The sequence below is a fragment of the Porites lutea genome, chromosome 5, assembly GCF_958299795.1.
Source record: "Porites lutea chromosome 5, jaPorLute2.1, whole genome shotgun sequence".
In the NCBI taxonomy this organism is placed as follows: Eukaryota; Metazoa; Cnidaria; class Anthozoa; order Scleractinia; family Poritidae; genus Porites; species Porites lutea.
In genome coordinates, this window is record NC_133205.1 from 39,777,478 (window position 1) to 39,800,341 (window position 22,864).

The following is a 22,864-nucleotide window of genomic DNA, read 5'->3' on the forward strand; positions in this document are numbered from 1 at the left end:
CAGTCTTTTAAAAAATTATACCGGAGGATTCAAATAGCATTTTTGTCTGATTATCCTGACCAAATCAGCTTAGTGAAAAACGCGTACCCAATACCCAAAAGGGTGGAGACTTCGTGACTTGGGAAATATTGGAATTGATCAGTACGACTGAATAGGTCATTTTTCATCAGGCTGATTTTGACTCTCCAAGTTGAATACCTCGCCCCATTCTTGTATGAACGTCTGCAAAGAAATTGTAAACATTTTAAAAACAATATTTGCGTCCTCAGCTTTTGATTATCGCATTCGTCCCTAGGTATTTTGATAGGCTAGGTAGGTAGGTAGGTAGGTAGGTAAGGTGTAGCCTTCCTAAGTTAAGACCGGGCGGAAAGGAAAGCAAAAGTTCGAGACAATTTCTCGACTGTCACCTTTCGCAACCTGTCCTTTCCACTCCCCCCCCCCCTTCTTTTTGTTGTGTTTTGTTGCTTTGCTCGTCTTCTTTTACTGCTGGGTATTTACTAGACTTAACTTCGGTATATCAAAAAGGATCGCGAAATTAATGGTTAGTCCTCCACACGTTGTTATAATCACCCACCTGATGCAGTTTAGGTAGAATCGGTGGATCTTGTTTTAAAAGAGCATTGCGCAGGAACACCATGTAATAGACTGTCCACTGGAAAGCTGTAGCCTTGTCCATGTTGGGATCCATGCGTGGTATTACTGCCTTGAAAAATTCTGCTGCTTTGGTTATGCGTATCCTATAGGCAGACAAAAATGTAAACATACGCTGAAGTCTGAGTCACGGGCGCACACTCTGGATGTCAGAAAAACGAGGAATGGAAGAAGAAATTGCTACGTCAAGCCCGTTCCCTGGGCTTTTCCTTTAGAAAGTAGAAGAATCTTACGTGCACCCTTCCCGTTTCTCTAAGGAAGAAGCCCTTGGACGAGGTTTTTTCTACGTTGGACTAAGGACATGAAGACTCGTACCTTGTCAACGGTTTTTTTGACAGGCCTAACGCCTACGCCTTGAAAACGACACGAGTTTAAAACGGTATTCGTTAGCTGCCCCTGAAAAAATACAGATGGTAACTGGCTACGAGTATGAGCTTACATTTTTCAAGTTTCCAATCGATCAGCATGAAACATGTTTTAGTGACCAACTTGGAAATATAAAAACAATTCAATACTAAACTGCAAATGGTGAGGTTTTAAAATAAACGCTTCAGGCTCAAAGACAAGGCTGACCTTCTATGCCTCTCCTTGGAATTGTGCCTATCCACTGGATTGGCATTAGGATCGTCAGCTAGAGGTTCTCTGTAGCTGTCAAGTTCCAGGAAATATGGTTTCTTTCCTGTCAAGCTCACAGATATCGGACTCTTGGTATCGCTTGGTGAATCTAAATCTGTTTCTGATGTTGCCGTTTTTGCACTCTTCAGACTTCCCGCAGCAGGCGATCGCCTAGTTCTTTTCTTTGTCCTGAGGCCTCTAAAGAGAAACATTAACAATTTACAGCAAATTAGACTAGAGATCTTTAGATTATAAGACGAGAACGACTACGAGAACGAGATTTTCTCCATACTAAAGGCTGGTTTTCACTAGCGACGGAGTCGGAGTCGTAAGAGCGCTTATGACCTGGTGAAAATCAAAAATCGGGGTCGTAAGCGGAGTCATAAGCGCGACGGAATCGGAGTCAGAAGAATCAGAACGTTTCCATTTTCTTCCGACTCCGCTTGCGATTCCGTCGCTTACGTTCCGCTTATGATCTAGTGAAAACCAGATTGTCGGAGTCGGAAGCAGAAGTGGAAGGATAAGCAATCAGAATGCACGTTCCCACGCTTTGTGATTGGTTTGGTTCTTCTGCTTCTGCTTCCGACTCCGACAATCTGGTGTTCACTAGATCATAAGCGGAACGTAAGCGACGGAGTCGTAAGCGGAATCGGAACGCTGTTTTCACTAGATCATATAAGCTCTACGCTTCTGATTACGACTCCGACTCCGTCACTAGTGAAAACTAAAACGTGAGAGCCGTCGTCATTCTTCTACCACGGGTTTTTGGTGAAAATGACGTAGTGACGGAAAAAAGTAATCAAATGTTAGAAGTTTCATCATTTCAAGATCGGCAGAGGGCTTATAATTAAACACCTAGAATATAACGGTGTTTGAAATGACCACTAAATGTTACATAAAGAATCAAAACAGCTGATAGAGAGCGTCCTTCCTTCAACAACTTTCTAACAATCCAAAATTTCGTGAAGAGAAATGTGTGCCTCTTAGTTAAAAAGAAGAGACATCCTAGTAATCTAAATCCCGGAGGGATACTCTACCAATATTTGGGTATAAGTGAGCCGCTGAGGGTTTGAAACCCTGACCCTGTTTTGGACAAAAAAATCCTGCAACACATACCCTGTTTAGCACAACACCCTCAATTTTATTACCCTGTTTAGGACAAAGGACAAAATGCACTCCGTCTTGTTTTTAAGCCATTTATTTTGAGGGGAAATTCACGTTATAGGCTTTTGTATACTTGGAACACAAACAAAATTCATCTTGCAAATCAATCCAATCGGGCAGGCAATACCCTGCTGACAGACTCGCACGAAATTATATAACCTGTTTGGGACAGAGAGGTAAAAAAACCATACCCTGTCCAACGGCACATCCTCGTATAGGCCATACAAGGGGGTACCCGCCCGGTGTCTAAATCTAACCTTGTTTCATCTGAGTCAGGAGAATTAAGTGCGGTAAACTTGGTAAATGTGCAAGCAGCTTGATTCTTTGCGGAGCTGTCATCTTCTTGGCCTTCCACTACCTGAATAGCATTCAGTAGAGTCTCTATTCCTGGAAGCACGGACTCCGAGTTTTCTTGAACATTCTCACACAAAGGAGGAGAAACTTTCACAGAAACTGATGATCCTTGATTCAAAATTTCCGTCACCTGCTCACCCACGGTTCCCACTTGAAGTTGCTGTGATGAGTAGCTTGATATCTGGTCGTTTAAATGTGAACCTCCTCCAGCGCTCACCGCGTTCACACCTTGTATTTTAGCAGGACTCAGCGTGGGTGGAATCTTAGTGTGAACAGGATTCGTAGCACACTGAGGGGATATCAGTCCTGGTTCAGGTAATTGAGGAAATGGCACTGAAGGAATATGGGCTGAGGTGGGCTGTGGGATAGTGCTCCAAGTGGTTTGAACTGGCAAGGGCAACAATGGTACTGAACGGACATTGCCTTGTGAGAGGTGCATAAAAGACAACAGTGCTTAATTTACACGTGAAAAAGGAAATAATGCAGGGTTCGCAAATACGCCAGATTTGGCGTAGTTTATGCCATCATTTTTAGATTACTTCACTGAGGTTCAAAGGGAGTCACTTATGCTCCAAAAATTTTTGGTTGCAAAATAGATGATTTTTTCTTACCTTTTTACAAATACAATTTACATTAACTGCAAACGTTGTAAATCTGATTTACACCACCCAAATTGAATTTGAGGCTTTCCAGGTCAGCAGACTCTCATGATGGTGTATACATGCCAGAACCACGCGCTGAAATGGCATACTCATCGAAAAGAGAGTGACAGGATACATGTACAGAACTTAATCAGGTTACCCAAAGCTGTCAAAGTTTTTAACTCTTGTTTAAGGAATATTGCATTGCTTTTTTCATTGTGTTACTTGACTCCAAATATTCCAAAAATATGACTCCAAAATTTGTGAAGAGCAGAACAAGAGTCACACTGACTTCACCCATCAATAAAATCGGCAAATCCTGTCATAATAATTCTTTCATTTTTTCCTTGTTCTTTCACGTTTTTTCACGTTTTTAACGTAAGTTTATTTGAAAAATATTACAACCATAAGTATTATGATTTTCGCAAAGAAATTATCGTAGTACTAAAGACAGTGTTGTACTGGGATAAAGTGGCAAACTTGCTTGAAGGCAGCCACCCAGTGACATTGTTTGAAAAAAGTATGGGACATAGGTCCTGGTGCCATAGTCTATATCTGAATTGTGCTGCCATTGGTCTGGCTGAATGAGGTGAGATCAAACAGCTGCTACATTCACATACGTGTGACTTTACATGCTGATGTTTGATCTTACCTCTCTTGTCCCTCTGCAATTCAGCCAATGGCATGGCTGCAAGAGAGGAAAAACTGACACCATTTCTTTTCCTATTTTTCTGTGAGCAAAAACCATCCCTCTCCTCCCTGGAGACAACATATCACAATTCTTCAAGAGCTCCAGAAAAGATAGACAGCCAGGAATGACTGTTGCACTTACACTGAATTTGATTAATAAATAAAGAAGTTTAAATGCTTACCATAGGTTCTTCCAAGGACATTGTTAAGAGCATATATCAAGTCTGCTTCAAGCTTTTCAGAGTTTGTGGTCATATGGACAGCTTCCTGAACTTCATTTGTGCCCAGCATGTGAAGGGTGCTTTCTGTTCCCAAGGAAGATAATATAAAAAAATGGAGTCACTGATAACCATCATTTCAGTGGAGAACACTTGCAAAGCAAAAGCATGGATAAAATTTTAAAATACTCACAATAGATAGAGGGTTGTTGTAGGATCAACTCATAATTTATCCAGAGTATTATTTTGACATGGGACCTTCAGTTTTGATATCTGCAGTTTTGAAGTTAATTCATGGTATGCATGAATTTGAACTTAAAAGGCAGTGGAGTTATTATCTTGCAAGTTGTTCTTATAGGACATGAAATGTTGCATATTGTTCTTAAATTACTCCAATTTATAAACCCCGGCCAAAAAGCAGAATGACTAAGGAATAATTTAATTGAAAGCCAAATGTCATCAACAAAGACAATCAATATGAATAATAATTATTATAATTATCAGTGTATTGATGATTGGATTGGACACTGCTCCGCAATTCTTTGTCACCACAAATAATAAGGTTACTACAGAAATAAAATCTACCTGGTAAAATGTCAGCCGTAGAAATGACAATCACTGGTGTTCTGGAATTCATGCCATCAACTGACCTACAAAAATCAATTTATCTATCATAAAGAAATTTTGGAAAGTACCCTTAACAGGTTTATCAAAAGGATCGCTCTGAAGAACCTGTTCTGAAAACCAGCTCTGGTTGGAGCCATATTTAAAATAATTTCCCACAGAGGTCAATTAAGAGGCAGCATGGCTGAGAGGTTAAAGCTCTGGACTTGTAATCCAGAGCCCTAGGTTCAAAGTCCTTCCCAAACTGCTAGCATTTTATCGGAGGTCTAAATTTCCATTCCTGGCCACACTTGTAAAATATCCAACTGGTTCAACCCTGGCAAGCTGGTATTCTTAACCTTGCAATATTCTATTATTTGTTTTATTGTCCCTCAAAAATTATGGGAGGAGAAAATTATTTATTATTATTATTATTATTATTATTATTATTATTATTATTATTATTATTATTATTATTATTATTATTATTATTATTATTATTATGGTGTGATCCTCTCCAGTTCTTTTTCTGGAAATTCTCATCCATATTTATGTCTCACCAGCAATCCTGCAGCGTAGAGACATAACACTTTCCACAAGATATGGGCAGTACCAAGGCTGTGTGCTTCCAAAAATATCTGGTAGGCTCAACCTCCAAATTATATCAGGCCTTTGCATTCACCGAGATAGTAATTATTATTACTATTCACCAAGATAGTTATTATTATTATCATTATTATTATTATTATTATCATAATTGTTTTAATTACCAGACATTTGACTGAAAGTGATATCAAAATAGTTTAAGTTCATGTAAAATTGATTCACAGACCTGATATTTCTTATCAGTAAAGGATCATTGTCTGGTAATATGATCACCACAAAGTGGGAATGTCTGCTATGTATAAGGGCTTCTGTTGGGTTCCTAACAACCACAGTAATGATGCCTTGGCAAAAGAGATACTGAGATATCCTGGACAGTAACTGCTGTTCATCTGGAGGCAGTGCTAGCATGCACAACTCTGAATCATAAACCTGAAAAACCATTTGGAGAAAGCTATTTTTTTTCTGCTGTGGCTACCCGAAAAAAATAACTTACAGGGCATGTAGTGATGCTAATGAAAAGCACAGTTTGTGGCAATGTGGCCATAATTGCAAGGATTTTAGGTCCAAGCTGAGTTTGAAACATATTCTCAGATTTGACCGCTCCATGAAACGATTCACTGAACTTTTAGTTTTGAAACCTAATATCTGGAAATTATTCTGGCCTGGTTGGAGCTATGAAGAATGAAAAGGAAAAAACTCTATCAACTGATTGAAAAACGTTTGCACTTAAAGCCAGTTCATTTAAAAAACGTAACATCTATCATGATTTTACCCTGTATCCAAATTTTAATTCTACCTAGCAAAACTACGATCTCACCGCGAGCAAGTCTTAACTCCTCATAGTTTCAGCATGTTGACTTAGGACTTTTTTTGATGTCTAGCCTAAAGTCGCGCGCTGAAAGTTGACGAGAGTTGAAAACTATCGCAATATTATAAATGGCAACTTTCACGCGCTCACAAACGCGACTCTCGCGCACATGGAATCGGATTCAAAGAGTTGTAGTCTGCTACAGAGTTTAAACAGGAACAAACAAAGCAAAGTTCAAACTCATGTAAATATGATTACTACTGAAACTCTTGCTTCACAGCCAAGATCTACGAAAAGCCTATCGATAACATAATTACCTTTGCAGTTTTTTGCAGTTCGCTCGCTCCACCGCGTAAAACTGGAGTCAACTCAACAAGATTTTTTACAGGTGAGTGACGCGGAGAAGTTGGCGATGACATTTTCAGTCAAAATGTCTTCCAATATTTACCATGGATAAAAAAAACTCGCCAACGAGAGGAAAATCAGGGCTGACGAATCAATAATTCGACATATAACGTCGACAATATCTTTCGTAGGAAAGAAGGATGTTGTTTCGAAATACGCCATATTTGGTTCTTCTTGTGGTCGCCATTTTCCAATCTTTGCCGGGTAGAGCCTGGGTTCCAAGGAATGAAGGGTCATGTCACTTCATGTAACCAGTCTTGAAACTGGAAAAACTGACGGGAGAGATTCATTTACATCCCCTTTTCCTACCGGTGTGAAGTTGTAGGGAAAGCGATGGAAGAAAATCGGTGAAGGAGCGAATATAAGGAGCTTTGAGAGTTCATAAAAGGGTGAGTCAAAAGGATTTATTAGTAGAATTTTTTTATAATTACTGGAGCAAACATAAAACACTGTGAAAGCGTTAATTTCCGCGCAGCTTTTCTTATTATTTCTGAAAGGCATTCGTAAATCCTGGATGCTCTGCTTAATTGCAATCATATGCAATCATAATTAGATTCATACATTTAAGGCTAAGAAGTGTAATCTTTTAAAATCGCAACTACCACACGGTCTACTCGAATTTTGCACGAAATGCGAGAAAACCAAACTGCACGACTAAAATTTAATTCGGCGGCCATTGCAATCATTAAAGCTTCCCACATGCAGCAATTCCGAGTAGAATCATATTTTAGATACTTATTGTTTAAATAAAAACCGTTCGCGAATTCTTTTTAGAGTGAACAGAACGAAAGTGGCCAAAGTATTGATATGTCCGCGGTCTCCGCGGGATGAATCAAAAAAGGCGCGAAAATGACTGCCATACCTCCCGTTTTTTTTGGCTCGAACCCGCAAAAGAAAATAATCACATTTTATCGAGTGCTAACTGATACAACTGACACACATGTTTTATTCTTCAAATCTCAAGCTGATTTGACTCAAAAGAACTTTTCATTTTCGTTCCAAGATTTTTGCACTGTTGAGTTGATTGTGTCAGACAGCATTGTTGTGCTTACAAAAATAAGTCAATTTGATAGGTAAATTTCAACTATAACAACTTGATTAGAGCCATAGATATATAGGATAGGATAAGGTTATGATTTTGAAAGCTAGGCTGAAAATAGGCCCAAATCTACAGCTGAATGGGTCCAGCACCACCCACTCTTTCCCAAGTCTCTTCAGCCATACCAGAGATGGGCTCCTGGCCATACCAGCTTCTTTCACTAAGTCAGTTAGGAATTGTCCATCGACAATGTGAGCTTACGCAACAGGACATTAGAGGAAAGAACACAGTAAGTGTTGTGTGACAAGCGTCACAATAATTTTGTTTGAAACACTCTTCCGCCAAACTTCACCCTCCTTTAAACAGATCTTTTTGTAAAAGACCAGAAAACATTAACTTAAGTGAAGATCACCACTAAACACAGAAGTAATAGGCCTGTCACGTTTGTCACACACAAGCATTTTGCCGTCCTCTTCTTTCTACCATCCTATTAAGTGAACTCAGTAATGTCAGGCTGAAGGGCTTTTTTTTCTGTAAAGCTTAAAAAGGTACAAATGGGCAGGAATACAGAAAAAGCTATCATTTTGCTATCTTAATTATCCAGAACCTTATGAGGTTTGGGGAAAAATCAAAACTGTGGAAATTCTAATTTTTCTGAGAAAATGTTGTAGCTAGTGTATGAATTTGGTTGGATGAGTTTGAAAAAATGGCTTGTCTGTGTACAAGAAAATCAAATTACATTAAAGAGACTCAGCTTAACCGTAAACAACAATTTATAAGGTAATAACTTATAAAGGAACAAACATTTTGTTAATTAGTGTCTAAAGATGACAGGATAAATCCAAACTGGTAAAAGGCAGATAAATATTAGCAGAGCCATCTGTAGTGAAGCCATGTAAATTTTTCTCATCATGTCTTTAATGGTATAATTTATGAGGTACACCTTAAAGTTAAGGCTTTTATCATACATTTACTCATACGAAGTAAATATTATAGTAATACAGGTGTGAGATGTAAAAAAAGTGGGTTTTTTTTAATTGCTCTGGAAAGAGATTAGCCTAGCTCATTAATCGAAAGCTGGTATTTTCGGGATAGATGAAAAGAAGCCCTGGCCCTAAAGAATTGACTGTAACCTCTTATAGGACGGCCTAGATAAGACTTAATAGTGCTGCAAATACTGATCATGGCAAATAATTCACTTCAATATATGTTTTAAAAGTACTTCAGGAAGACTAAAACGGCAATTCAGAGCATTTTGGACAAAACAGTCGTCGGGTGCAGCTGAGAGGCAGCTGTTGTGAATGACCGTTTGTTGCCGGGGGGAGGGGGGTACTCCTGGATATTCTTGGTGGGAGGTGTGCCGCCTGATTCTCCAAATCCTGACCCTATTTCAGACCAAAAAATGTCATTTTTCACACGCGTTCTCAGACCTGGCCCTTAAGAAATTATGTTAGGACAGCAACAGAAAAGATTTCTTAAAATCCATTTCGAATTCGCATATTTCTCTTTCTTTCTTACTCATTTGGAATTGAAACAATAAATACGTTCGTACCGGCTACCGCGGTTCCCTTGAAAACCATACCCGGTTCCAGACCAAAATGATCAAAATCTATACCCGTTTTCAGACCAAAACGACGCAAAAACCCTACCCCTTGGGGCAGCACATACCTATATGGCTTATATAGGGAAGTACCCCCCCCCCCCACCCCCCGCCAGAGGGCGTTTGTTAATGGCCGTTAACCGAGTTAGTTTGCTGCAAAAGTAAAGGCCTTGAGAAGCAATTAGTGTCGGGCTCCTTCATCTGTCTGTTAGTTGTGGCTCCTCCTCCATGATAATTAACCTCAATTAAGGCAATGCTTGGGTCGACATTGCTTAGCGCTTGGGATTGAAATAGGGAGCTCGAATAGAACCCGTCATAGGAACGTTTTGTGACAGTAATGGGCTTCTACTCATCTACTATATAACTCATCATTTTTGGTCTCCTGTGAGTTTTCCCGGTCATAGAAAAGATAATTCACTCTAAGATGTTTATCAATGGTTTTGAGCACAAGCAAGTCACGTTATGGCATCTCATTGCTCGTGCTAATTCAGAAATGTTTCGCTGTATTTCAATTAAACCACTGACTCCGCCCAGACAATAAAATCACAATCCATCAGTTTATTGTCCGTCGCGTGCATGGAGTACCCGCTGGCAGGAAAACGGACAATAACAGTTTGCAAGATCTCAATTAAATCTATCATGTTTATGGTTGTTCAATGCGGCAGAAAAACCTATGACAACTACTTTAGGGTAATTTTACTTCGTGTAGGAAACCGTTAACAAAATATTGTGAACAGCTTTTTAAATAAAGGTCGATAAGATATGCTGCACAAACGCATTTTTGAGGTAACAACTGAAAGGTACCGATAACTAAAAATAAATTCCCTCAGCCGAAACCAAAGTGTGAGGATAGGTGGGTAGAAAGAGCCATTTGCGAACCATCTGTTGTGAAAAGGCCAAAAAAAGAGAAAAGATAGTTTATTTACCCTTTCTTGATGTATCACAGCTACAACAATGATACTAGAACGTGTTAATGCTTTGTAAAGGGGCTCTATCGATTTTTAGTCATTTTTTTTTTCGTCCGTGCGTTGAGCTTTGAACAAACCGGTAGTTTTTCGAGAGCTGTTCAGGCCCGCAAATGACGCAACACTGTTGAAAGCCCCGCCTCTGTAATTAAGGTAGACAACCAAATATTGGTGCCATTTCCTCTTTGTTCACCACAAAAACGGACAGTTTCCGAGCATTTGCTTGTGTTTTTCAGTTTTTTGTGTTGGAATTATCTAATTCAAATAGTTTTCGAGGTAAGTGACATATTGTTTTATACCGATTGCAATGTACCTTGAACAATGAGATACTGTGGTCAGTTTGTTGGTTTTCCGGTGCGATGTTTACTTTTTCACGGTCTGGACGATTATCAGTGAGTACTTCTTATAGATAAAAAGAGAAATCTCAAGCACCTTTAAGGAGTTTTTAGGTTTTTTCGAGGTTGTACAGGCAAACATAAGCAAATAGCATTAACGGATTTCTCTTTATCGTTTTAGAATTCACTATTAAAGTCAGTCTAGAGTTTCCGTGTAGCCCATAGAGACATTGTTTTCTTTTTTAAGTGAACTCAATTCCATTACCCTGCGAGCAGAGGCCCTTCGATCGTCCTACTTATCTAGGGAGAGCGAAGGGCCTCTGCTCGCAGGATAAATTCCATGAACTTGTCAATGAACGCTTCTAGCAGAGTTCACTGTTAGTTGATCATCTTTTTGTGCACAGCTCACACTTACGGAGAGAACCAAACATTAGCAAACAGTTCAATTAGTTAGAAATTTGGTTATTACCTCGGTCTTTTTTTCGTTCATGGAAAATTGACTATAAAGGCGGAGCAAACTGCGCCGCTGAAAAGTGATGCTTTGTAGCTTAACCCTAGGACCCTTTCTGTCAACTAAAGATTGAAAAGGCAAAACCGTGCGTGTTGCAGATCCGTGCCTGTGGCGTACAGCAAATATGATGCATCTTTATTCGGGTGAACGATTTTGGTGAAGTGCTACAATCCCAATTAACATACAATATAGATAATCCGTTTGTTTTGTACTTATCCCTTATCAGAATGTTTTGGCGCCTTTAAATAGTAATACTTTCTCTTTCTCGCCTATTGATCGATGATAACGAGATTACATCACCGACCATCACCAATCTGCCAGCTACAAAATCCATTCCCATGTCTCAGCGGCCCAAGATGTAGCAGATATCAGTAAACTGAGTTAATCTGATGGATTCCCTGCTAGCAGAGGTCTCTCACGACGAGGCAAAAATGAGAGTCTCTCTCCTTTCTCTCATTTTTGCCTCGTCGAGAGAGACCTCTGCTAGCAGGGAATCTGATGGATCGTGATACATGTGGTTCTCAATTTCATGTAGGTTTCTACGTAAAAGTCACTTAGATTCCACAGCAACGTTGTTTAATACACTTTCAATTATAAAGTACACAGTTAAGTTAAAATGTGCCTACTAGTGCTTAAAAAGGAGTCCAGACAGCTAGCTAAAATATTCAGAATTAGTTTCTTGTGGTACTTGCAGTACTATTTATCATTCTATCATACCACTACTATATACAACTTAATTCGTGGCTTTATAGACTGTTAGATGCCTGTGAAATCCTGCTTTTGGCCACTCAAACACAGGAAGCTTTTGAACAGTTATGTTCCTAGTTACTGTTCGCTGTACATAGGCTAGTCATGTATAAAATGTTACCCCGGGGGGGTACTTTAGGAATTTTTGGGTGGGGATGTGCCGCTGGGACCCTGGAACCCTTAACCTATACCAGAGCTAGTTGAGCTAGTTCAGCTGAATTTTGCTACCCTATACTAGAGTAAACTCCTCAAATCCCCCCTATCCTAGAGTAGCTGTTTCCCTAGTCTAGATAGAATCTTCAACCAACTGATCAGTTTCCTGAAAAATGATACCCTATTCTAGAGCCAAACGTTCTGATTTATATACCCTATCCTAGAGTAAACTGCTTGAAAACCATACCCTTCACAGCGGCACATACCTATATGGCCCATATATGGCAGTACCCCCGCCCCGGAATTTTACGCCTAATCACGGTAGCCCTGGCCTGTTTATGTGAACGAAATATCAAAACAACAACAATCTAAAAGTATTGAGCAGTGGTTTTATCTTTTCCAGGTTTTAAAAGCAGCCTATAACGTTTCAACCTCAATTTTCCAAAAAAATATAATCTTGATCACTTTAAATAGCTATAGGTGCGTCAAGGTACAGTGGAACCTCGATTTTACGACTGGTTAAGGGACTGGCAAGATTTGGTCACTGTAGCGAGGTTTCGTTATATCGAGGTTCTTTTCCATATATTTTACTATAACTGGGGTAAAGAAAATCGTTCGTTATATCGAGGACTTCTTTATGTAGAGGTTCCACTGTATTAAAATTTTACATGAAATTCAACTCAGTGAACCACTGATTTGACCGTAAACAAGCCGTAAAAAAAGTCGTCAGTTACTGTCGACGGATCAAGTGATGCCTGGAGCAAATCCGGTAAAACTACACAAACGGTGCTTCTTTTTACCCCAGAGGTTTCTAGTTATATCCGTCAGGGTAGTTGGAAATCTCGGAATGGAAATTCTGAAGTCTGACCATTCATAGAAACTTCAGAACATCTTTTCATAGTAGCATTTTTACTACGATGCACCTTGTGGTTTCAAGTTTTTTTTTTAAGTTAGCGTTTGATACGAGTTGTATTCGCTTAAAATATTGATATGAGAAAGTTCTCTATCAGTTTCCAAGGTCCTAAATTCTTTAACTCTCTTACTTTTGAAATATTCTTCCTACCTCCCGGCTAGGGAGATCCTAGCGCTATGGACAAGTACAACTTTTTGTATGTAAACTGAATATAGAAAACGCATGGTGCCAGGATGATCCGCCTTCTAGGATCTTCCTCGCTCCATGTAAACGTCCCCTGCGGCCGGCTGTAGTTCTTTTCTTATGGCATTCTGTCCACTTTTGGAAGAGACTGTCCATGTGAAAAGCTTATCCTTGATATTAGTAGAAGCTCCAAAAACTTTATCACTATCTTAGAATGTTTCCCTAGAATTGAATTGCGTTCTATAAACGCAAAATGGAACTGGGTCGTATCAGCCCATCAGTTCATAGGAAACTCTCTTTAAAGTTATTCTTCCCGTGGTCCCGGAACTCTACGTCCCTCGCATGATCCCGCTGCTTAAGTTTTCCCTGGCCTCTAAGCCTTGGTTAATTGTCATTTTCTGTATCAATATGGACCTTTCCCTTCTGGAGTATGCGTTTTCCTGTGCCAGCACACCGCTTTGTCTTGTAAGTGTTTTAAAAACAAAGTTAAAAGCCAGTCAAAGTGTTAAGTATTCTTTCCCGCCGAAACTATGTTATCCAATTTTCAAAAAGGCTTAAGCTATTTTACAGATTTTCCATTAAGTGAGGCCAGGTCAAAGATCCTTGCAAATTTAATATGCCTTAACTGAGGGTATGAAAAAAAAAAGGTAAAATAAAAAGGTGTTAAGACGAAAAATGTTTTGCTTTATAGTTTTGTTAACTCTCAGGAACTAGTTTCCATGAATCGAAATGGAAAAGACGGTGAGACTTGAGTAACACAAAGAAGAAAGACAGTTTGTATGCTAAGAGACCTTTTCAACAAAGTCTCCGAAATTAAATGTGCGAAACATAAGTCGCGAAAATGTCTCACAAATAAGCTGCATAAGTAATCTCGTTAGTTCGAGGATAAACCTTACAATATGCTTGACCTCGAAATTTCTATCCCACAATCCATCAGTTCCGGTACCCTTGAATGGGTTCTATTTTTGACAAGCGGACTTCCGGTCCTGTCATTAACTCGTAAATCAACAGCGCTTCCTTGTTGCCAAGTATTCATGACAAGCCCTCTTCATAGACCGTATGTTTTGAAAAGCGAAGGTCGCTTCATAATTTTGTCCATTTATGGCCTCAAAAGATGCCATTGCATTACAAAGATCGTTTAGTCGAAGAATTATTCTTTTAGAGGACCAGATACGATTGTCGCGATGTATAAATTTAGCAGATGATCTTCGTATGCGGATTGTCATATCTTTCAGCCCATCCCATGCTATATGATCTGTTCAAAGCGGCATTGCTAATAAGAATCATTACATATGTCATGATAAGTAATAAACTTGACAGTCGAGTGACCTTTTGTAACAAAATTGCTACAACAAAAAACGTCTAACCTTTGCTGTAAGAAGTAATTTTTGACGGAAAAACCACTTCAAAGACTTAATAGGAAAGCCTGTTACCGTGCGAGCGTTTTGAAGGGTCATTGGTTAATAGCGCCTTTGTGTGGTTACACCAAATGTCTAACTTGGGCTTCTGATTGGCTGTCGCTGTCTCATTTCTTAAAAATTATCCTCTCTCAAAGCACTTCATAGAGGTGTTTGAGGCCGGAATGATTAAGTCCCAGGGTCTTTCTGGTTGAAAACTCTAGCGAAAAGGCATCTTAGATCGAAAGGAAAAAGTATGTTTGTATAGGCCTAGTGGAATAAGTGCTTTTCTTTGCATGTGAGGTCGCAAGGTCCCTGCTAACTAGCTGGATCTGTCAAATACTCGTATCTCAAATTCTCGCCAGCCTTGACACATGTCACTAAAGCGATGACACATGTAGCAGAAACCTACGCCAAAAAAAGTTCCATGACATGCCGGTCATTGCTCTGTTATCTACTGAATGCCGCAACGGAGTGAGTGGCTATACGAAACTATATAAGCGTCGCCTATTGTTTGTGTTTTAATTTCAGTTTAAGCGCCGCGCAAGCGATTCTCCGAAGATGGGACCATCTTGGACTTGGATAGTGACCTCATCTCTATTGATCTTGCTAATTTTTGGAGGTAAGTAGGCTTTATTTTTATTCGATGTTAACATAAATGTGTAATCCGAGCAAACCCTATAATATCAGCTTGTCTTGACCGCCCCTTGTTCAGGGTCGTAAATCTTGGCTTGATTTATGTGAAAACTTCAGCGCTATTTAGCCCAGAGCTATAAATCATTCCAAAGTGCTTCCTCCCGTGCTCCAAAGTTGCTAATAGCTTTGAAAACGCTTCTCTGAGGACGAAATAAATCGGTTGTGTCTGTCGAACGTTAAGAGAACAATGAGCGCGTGTTCACGTTAACTGTAGACTATAGATGAAGACCGGCAACTCAAGCACAAGTCCTTTTTGCTTGTAAATATCAAAGCCATGGAGCGAGCACAGTGGTGTTTTGAGAGTTAGGAAGTATTAGGAGAGAAAAGCAGTGAGTTTGGAGAGTTCAAGGTGTAAAATTGACATATGTGCGAGAATGAGTTATGGCGTCCGGAATGTGGTCTGTAAGCCGGGAAACATATTCTGCGAAGATACAGAGAAATGCAAAGCTTTCTTGCGCTGTGTTAACTTATTTTATCGTTCTTAGTCTTTTCTTTCGTCATTTGTATTGTGTTTAAAAACTTTAAAGCTCTAAAAAACGTGATTTGAAGAAGATTCTTCAAAGGATTTGACTTAAGCTTTGCGAGAACTCATGCAGAGCACTGAGTCGTTTTTACTTCATTTTTCAATTTTTTGACACAAACGATCAATCTCCTCGGCACTGAACGCTGATTAAGAATAATGTTTGAATTGGCCCATAAGGACCATCCGATAATACACACTTCTCCGGAAGAATTACTAAGGGAAATGTTTTTATCGTGAAAAGAAGAGCAACGTTTCTTCTTCAATTACCCAAGTCTGCGGAAAGGTGACAAAAAATTATCCATCAGGCATAGAGGCGCCTTGTCCGGATGTGGCGAGCGTTCTCAGTGAAAATTTTGCCTGCAAGAGAGAACAGATTTACTTTTTTGTACTGTTACACGGATGCATTAGGCCCCCGAGAGGTTAACTGTGAAGTTTGCCTTTGTCAGCACTTTAAAATCTTACTGAATACCAAGCAATTAGAAGTAATTGAGCTGAGGGGTAATGGCTTAGTACTCTGAGTATTGTGCACGGTGATTCAAAGGTCGGACATTCGTGGTTTCATGAGCAATTTATTTACGTTCTAATTCTCGTTTCCTTTGAACGTGATTCATAGCGACAAGTTTGCATAGTTGAGGAAAGAAGGTTTTCTTTTAGTTGCTCCCGTTTAACGGTAATATTCCATCAGAGCTGCAAAGAGCTGTCTATTGGTCCTCGAGAACTTAGCACGTTTAAAATGGATTTGTAAGTGAGTTGTTAAGCGCATCAAAAGAAACTCGTCTTCTTATTATGTTTGTTAAACTTGAAGGGACTAAAAGGGAATGTGTCCGTTGACCATCATCTGAAAATCATCCGTTCAAAGCAAACAGATTTATCTGCAATTTGATTTTCAATTCGGGATTTTAAACCATCACAATAACAATTTGGCTGATTTAGATAGCACAGCGATGACAAATCCTCTCCGTACAAATTAACTTGATTTGTTCTGTGATTGATCTAACCGCTTTTTACCCTGCGAGCAGAGGCCCTTCGATCTTCCTAGATGGTAACCGCTTTTTGAATTAGTGGAGAACTTAAAAACTACCAGTATTCTTTTTGCGATTGCTTGGCTGGTTTTGGTTAATTTTTCCCATAAACTAGTGTTTGTGTGGGTTTGGCTCTGTTCTTGTACAGACCACTCGTTTTTGACACCGGCAGTGTTTTTCTCTTCGCTACGTATTATCCAAGAAACGTTATCTGCCTGTGAGCTCGAGTTATTTGAATTTACGTCTTCTCAGAGAATTCGCCAACATTGCAGCGAAGCTTATGTGTGCTGTAGGAATGCTTGGGACAAATTACGTGTACCTGACTATATCCCAAATTTGCACCATCACATTGTGTTAAAGCTTTTTAAAAGTCTTTATAGGAACATATCATCATAGTATCCATATTGCAACGTGTTTCTTGTTGAAAATAATGTTAACAATGATTATAATAATAAAAATTTTAGCCGTCTATTACTTTTGTCTTGTGAAGTGAGAAAATATGGAAGGGCGCATGGAAATAAAATGGCTGAGAATTCTGTTCCCACTACATCTCTTCTTTGCATGGAGCGCAACCTTTCGGATGATTAATTCCCAAAGAAAAGCAATAAATCATGAATCACCAGGATGTTTTCGCTACCTTGTTAGAATGTACAAAGGTTAAGCGTTGGATCAGTTGGATTAATGTTGTTGGAGAGAAGCAATACAATTTCGCTGTTTTCGCGGCGGGATTGACTTGCAAACATGTGTATTTACTTTGCTCTTTAAAATGTAAATTGCGTTTACGAAATTATTGTCAACTCTTGTCAGATCTCCTAGTTAGCATTTTCTCCTCCCTGCTATATAACTTTCGTTGATAAGTTTGTCAGTAAATGAACTCCTGTGGCACCCAGACTACAATAGATTGTAAATGTGATAGCGCTCTTTTCTTGATGCACAGAGATACGCCCGGAGTTACAGCACGCATGGACACTCTTCCAATAGTATTTTGTTACAGTCTGTCAAGATCGCGCGTGAATTTCGTTCGTGGAAGATTTTCGATGAAAGGGGGGGAGATATCACTTCTCGAACGGCTGAGATTTTTTCCTCGCAAGTTTGGTTAAAGCAAAGTATATTTTCCATTTTGCTGATGTAAAGAACTGCTATTTTGGGGTTCTTTCCCGTCCTCCCTGACCAAATCGTGAAAGATCTAATTAATCAAAAATCCATCACACGTTTCAAAGAACAAAACAATTCCATTAGTAAGTGTAAAGTGTAAACTCGTTCACAAGTTCCTGTTAAATTTTTTTTTGGCTCTTTTCACGTTTCTTGAAAAAAGTCCTGCCAATTTGCTAAAGCCGTGACCTTAAAAAAATTGTTCCAATTGCTGTTAATGTTTCTCTCGAATTTTCAAAGATTAACCAATTTTAAAAAAGGGATTACAAATTCCTTGCCGGAAATGAGTTTAATGACAGTGAAATGTGTTCGCGGGCTTTTTAATGAAATGACGCGACCATTACGTAGTGAAAATATTTAATTCATTTCCTTTAACTGAAATGCTATTACTGGAACAAAACTCGACTACCATTGTACGCATTACCACTACAAGACCTCGTCGACCCAACCCGTTTGGATGACAAGCACTAGCAGTAACCGTTGGTTAGTCAGAATGCGATATCTTCGAGTCAACTTCAAGGAAGACTCGGAAAAAAGGCGATGTTCGCCGATAAAACAGCGGTTGTGTATTGGAATCGCTATTTTACTCGTTCTGTTGCTGTGTATTATTTTAGCGGCAACTTATACGCGTAATTCTGGTCGATCCGGCGAGCTATTAGGTAAGTTTGCTGTTAATTTGACCGGGTCTTGCGTTTTGTTGTGGTTTCTATAATTTTGTTTCTCCTTTTAAATGAATTAGAGGTTATTAGGCAGTTGATTTTAGTATTGAAGTTTTTTTCTGTACGCACAGTTTCCTCCCTGAAGGACGCTATGTGTCTGAGCGATTCTTCGTTCACCCCGAGTAACTATTGTCTTCTGAGTACAGGCTCGATATTCTTAAGATTCAAACCATCGTTTTATTACAGGGGTTATACACCTTTCATTGTGTCTTGGATACAACCTTGAAGCAAAGTTGGATCATACGTTTATCACGACATGAAATATATATCGACCAGAGGTTAACTGCATTGTTTAGTCAGTGCTATTTCTGTTCAGAAATGTTGCAAAACAAAACTCTTCCAGTTTATTTCTCTCGTTTTGAAGTTACGGTTGAATTTGGGAAAGGAAGGAGTTTATCATCAACTTGGTACGATGTCGATAAATTTCAACGAGTCGCCTACTCACAGTTCTCCATTTACAGATATATATCTGACTTGATTACAATTTAATTTTACTTCCGAGCCTCTTCTTCCCTCTACATGCTGTACACTCGGTTAGCGAAAGCTATTTTCATTCACTTTTCTGCACTCTAAATACGCATTCCTTTTTCCTTTCGTGTGCGAGGCTCTTTAAAAATATGTTTTGGATTACATATTGCGGGTTATTTTTATTATGTTTAGTAACGGAAGAACATTTTATTGTAAAGGGCTCGCTTCTCCGCGCGACAGATTAACTCTCCTTCCCTCCTTATCCAATTTATATCTGTGTTTTTCTAGAGAAAAGCATTTCAAAAGAGGGAGTCAAAGTAACTCCGCTTCTTAAGAGCCGTTCCCGAATTCTTTCTTTTGTTTCTGAGGAATGCTTTCTATTCTTATAAACACTCAAAGGTGTAAAACTATTATGCGGGTGTAAACTCCTGGCGTAAAAAGGAATTATTCCCCAACGACAAGACATCGCCGAATTTCTCCTTTTACACAATACGGCAAGACATAAATCTTGTAATGGGTGCAAGAACAGTAATTTTTGTCGCTAGTAAACACTGATTTCAAAGTCTTAATCGAAACTTGAAGCACGCTTTCTCCGATTTGTTTGCTTTGAAGGGTCGGTAGGCGCCTATGTAAACAGCTGGTGTGGGTATTAATCCTTCCGAAACAATAAAATCATTTTATGGGTCCATTCTGTCATTGACATAAACGGCCAAGTCCGCAAATGATCGACGCGTGTTGATATCTTTGAAAAAATCCGCTTTTAATCCGAGAGTGATTTCGTTCTTTTGGGGTACAACGTTTAGTACTTGAATGAACGTAACTTTTGTAAGGTACATTATTGTAATCTTATGACCATAGTGTGGTTTATAATCCTTCCTTTTTGCAAAGAAACATCTTCGCGAACCCATTTGCATCACCGTAAAATGGCGGGTGTTGACATTTTGTAAAAGCCCCCGCGTTTTAATGGCAAAACATAAGAAACCTTTTCTAACTTTGTTTTACCGCCGAAAGGTAAAGTCATTATTTTTCTGAAATTCCAGCCTAGACATTACAGACCATTTCAAAGGAAATACATTTTGCGGTTTATTATAAAGCCGCTCCAAAGTGTACATTCGTCACGTTCGTGTCTAGTAATCCACGAACCTGTACTATTCGTGCATTTGCCCCTTGCTCTCTTAGTGAAATTTTCAAATCTAAGGGGCCAAGACCTTTTGACTTCGGTTTTTCGCCGTTATTAAGAATGAGTAGGGATCTTTGGGTGAATCACTACGGGAATTTTGGACGGAAATTCCGGTAACTTTGCGCTGTTTTACTTCAAAACAACGCCTTTTATGTTAAATGTGGTCGACATTCCACTTTATTTACAGGAAGCGAAAATCAATTTACCATCCATCATCCTTAATTTTTGACAGGCGAAGTTTTCATTGTATCCACCCATGGTTCCATTTCTTTATCATTTATTTGCTTTGGGAGAAAATAATTGCTCCCAGTTCATGTTTAGACGCTTCTTTCAAGCCTGGAGATCTGTTCAAACAGAGCACTGTCTGGACAATAGTTGTGTTTTAATCAGTGGTAGCTGTCCTGGGAAAGTTTGTAGCGGTGTAGCAGGGTCGCCTCTTGAAGATAGTTCCGGAGTGTTTTTACAGAGGAAATATACTTTAAAAATAATCATGGTCAAATCATTTCCATGTTATAATTAATTATCTTTGACGCCGGGGCAGTTGAAAATTCATTCCTGTGCGTACGAACTCAATGAATCTATAACTTTTGCGATGCTTTAACCTGAAACATTCAATAAACGTATCTGCGATTTGCCAGTTTTTCTCGTTCAGCTAGGGCCCTAGACCTGGCCCATAAAAGGTGAACGTTTTCTGACTAAGCGCCAACATCGTTTTCTTTCCTTTTTTTATTATTTTTTTAAAGTTAGGGCTGTTAGAGAACGTCAGGTAGAAGACAGACCGAAAGATTCTTCCTCGCAACACCAAAGCAAGACTAGAAAGAGGCATTCTCGGCTTCATAATATAGTTTTCTGCCCTTTGGTTCAGGGATGTACTATTTAGTTTTGAAAGGGTGGATTAATATTCCTCTCAACTGAGTCGCTACTCTGTGTTACATCAGGACTAAATGGGTAGGATATAGATGGTTCTGGAAAGAACTGCTCCTAACTTAAACTATAAAAACGATATGAGAGCAGGGAGACAGAATGAGGACTTTTTTAGTGGTGTTTGAAGGATGTCACCTTTCCTTACGACTTGGGTTCGAGACTTTGATACTGAAGTTGCAAATAAAGCTATAATTATTGCAATTTCACATTGGGGCTGAGTTCTGAGAAACAAAGTACTGCCTAGCTGATCACACTAGAATATTCTTCCTACAGTCTGTCAGCACTAGGTTAAAGCCTTGAAAATTCCGAAAGTCTTCGCAAATTTACTGCCAATACACAATTTCGTCAAATCATGAAGTGGATTTCTAAATTGTGATGTCAACTCATGTTCTTTCTGTTTCTATACAATCAGGAGACAGCCATAAGGACGTGTTTTTAGGGGACACAGGTAAAAAGTGGAACCCATCCATGTGACTCTCCCAGGCGAAAATGAGAAAAAATGTCAGGTTGTTTTTCTTTCAAGAGTAAAATGTATTAGGAGCATAAAATTTGGATCAGTGCAAGGTTCTATAAAGTTATCATGTTATGATGTCGCGATTATCCTCACCAAAGGACCAATATCAAAATGTAACGATGGGGAGAAGAAATGGGTCTTAGTCTCTTTAAGAAACACTGCCCTTTGTTAAACTCAGAATGGGAGAGATTGTTATAAAGCCGCTTGATTAATAGAACGTCTCGAAAAATTAAACAACCGTTGGTCTCCATCTCTGAGAAAAGAAAAGGTTATAATTGCCTGCGAGCAAGATCTTCATTTGAGGGAGTCGCGAGAAGTCACGCGAGCGCAGCACACGAAGAAAAAGAAGAGCTAGCAGGCTGAGGTTGTGAGAATTATTCAAATCATCACCAAAGTTAAAATGCTTCAATCTTTTATCAAATTCTCCCAACTAATTCTCTAAAGAAATGTATGGAGATGAGTCTGGAGAACTTTTATGTGGATACTGGGGCTAAAAGGAATCGGCTGACGCCCAGAAGACAACAGAAAGAAAACTCACCCCGGAAGGGAATTAAATTAACTGCAAAAACCGTGGACGAAGATCCTGCTAGTTATAAACGTTGGATCTCTAGAAAAGAGATCTATATCAGCCAAGATATTAAGAACCAAAAACGAGAAGTCCAAAGACTACTGCGAAGGTGCTCAGAACAACGTGTATTGTTTTTTCCGGCTGGCCATACCAGCCATCTTCAGGTTTACATCTGTAAACCCGAAGAAGGCTGGTATGGCCAGCCGAAACATTGTTATGACAAAACACGTTCTCATCAGCTTCGCATTGGTCTTTGGATTTCTCGTTTTTGGCCCCAGAAGGGGCTCAGTCTTTCATACAACTTTCTAGATTTCTAACATTCTTCAGACCAGTCTTTCGCTGCAGTGTTTTCATAAAAGATTGAAGAAAGAAAAACTGAGACAGTTCAAAACAAAACTGTTTTGGGTAGAATCTCTTATTTTCTGTGTTGTTCCATTACTTTCAGGTTTATTTTGGTCGCAATGGAGTTACGTAGATTAATAAGTGTAGTCATCTAGGAA

General features: G+C 39.2%; 2 protein-coding genes across 3 annotated transcripts in view; one reads left to right on the top strand and one right to left on the bottom strand.

The window, feature by feature from the left end:
• Nucleotides 1-80: 80 nt before the first annotated feature.
• On the bottom strand, nt 81-6,932 carry LOC140938620 (uncharacterized). Its single transcript, XM_073388119.1, has 8 exons — nt 6,668-6,932; nt 5,769-5,971; nt 4,919-4,983; nt 4,298-4,420; nt 2,688-3,207; nt 1,225-1,464; nt 575-737; nt 81-222 (listed from the first exon to the last, which is right to left on the bottom strand). The coding sequence occupies exons 1-8, from the start codon at nt 6,767-6,769 to the stop codon at nt 157-159; spliced, it is 1,482 nt and encodes a 493-aa protein (XP_073244220.1). The 5' UTR covers nt 6,770-6,932; the 3' UTR covers nt 81-156.
• An 8,206-nt stretch (nt 6,933-15,138) lies between these two features.
• The window catches only part of LOC140937519 (uncharacterized), a 34,085-nt gene continuing 26,359 nt past the window's right edge, over nt 15,139-22,864 (top strand). The window contains exon 1 of one of the 2 annotated variants that reach the window (XM_073387080.1): nt 15,139-15,220. In XM_073387080.1, coding sequence (XP_073243181.1) covers nt 15,160-15,220 — 61 coding nt within the window. In that variant the 5' untranslated portion in view covers nt 15,139-15,159. Of the gene's footprint in view, nt 15,221-18,414; nt 18,651-22,864 lie in introns of those variants that run through there. The other variant, XM_073387079.1, reaches the window with a different exon arrangement.

What these genes read in the sequence shown, in the direction of transcription:
- LOC140938620 (XM_073388119.1), bottom strand. Translation starts at nt 6,769, where the DNA reads ATGTCATCGCCAACTTCTCCGCGTCACTCACCTGTAAAAAATCTTGTT. An exon ending in TACGGCTGACATTTTACCAG is followed by an intron (nt 4,421 to 4,918) that starts GTAGATTTTATT and finishes CCTTGGGAACAG; the next exon opens with AAAGCACCCTTCACATGCTG. An exon ending in CCTGACTCAGATGAAACAAG is followed by an intron (nt 1,465 to 2,687) that starts GTTAGATTTAGA and finishes GTTTCTCTTTAG; the next exon opens with AGGCCTCAGGACAAAGAAAA.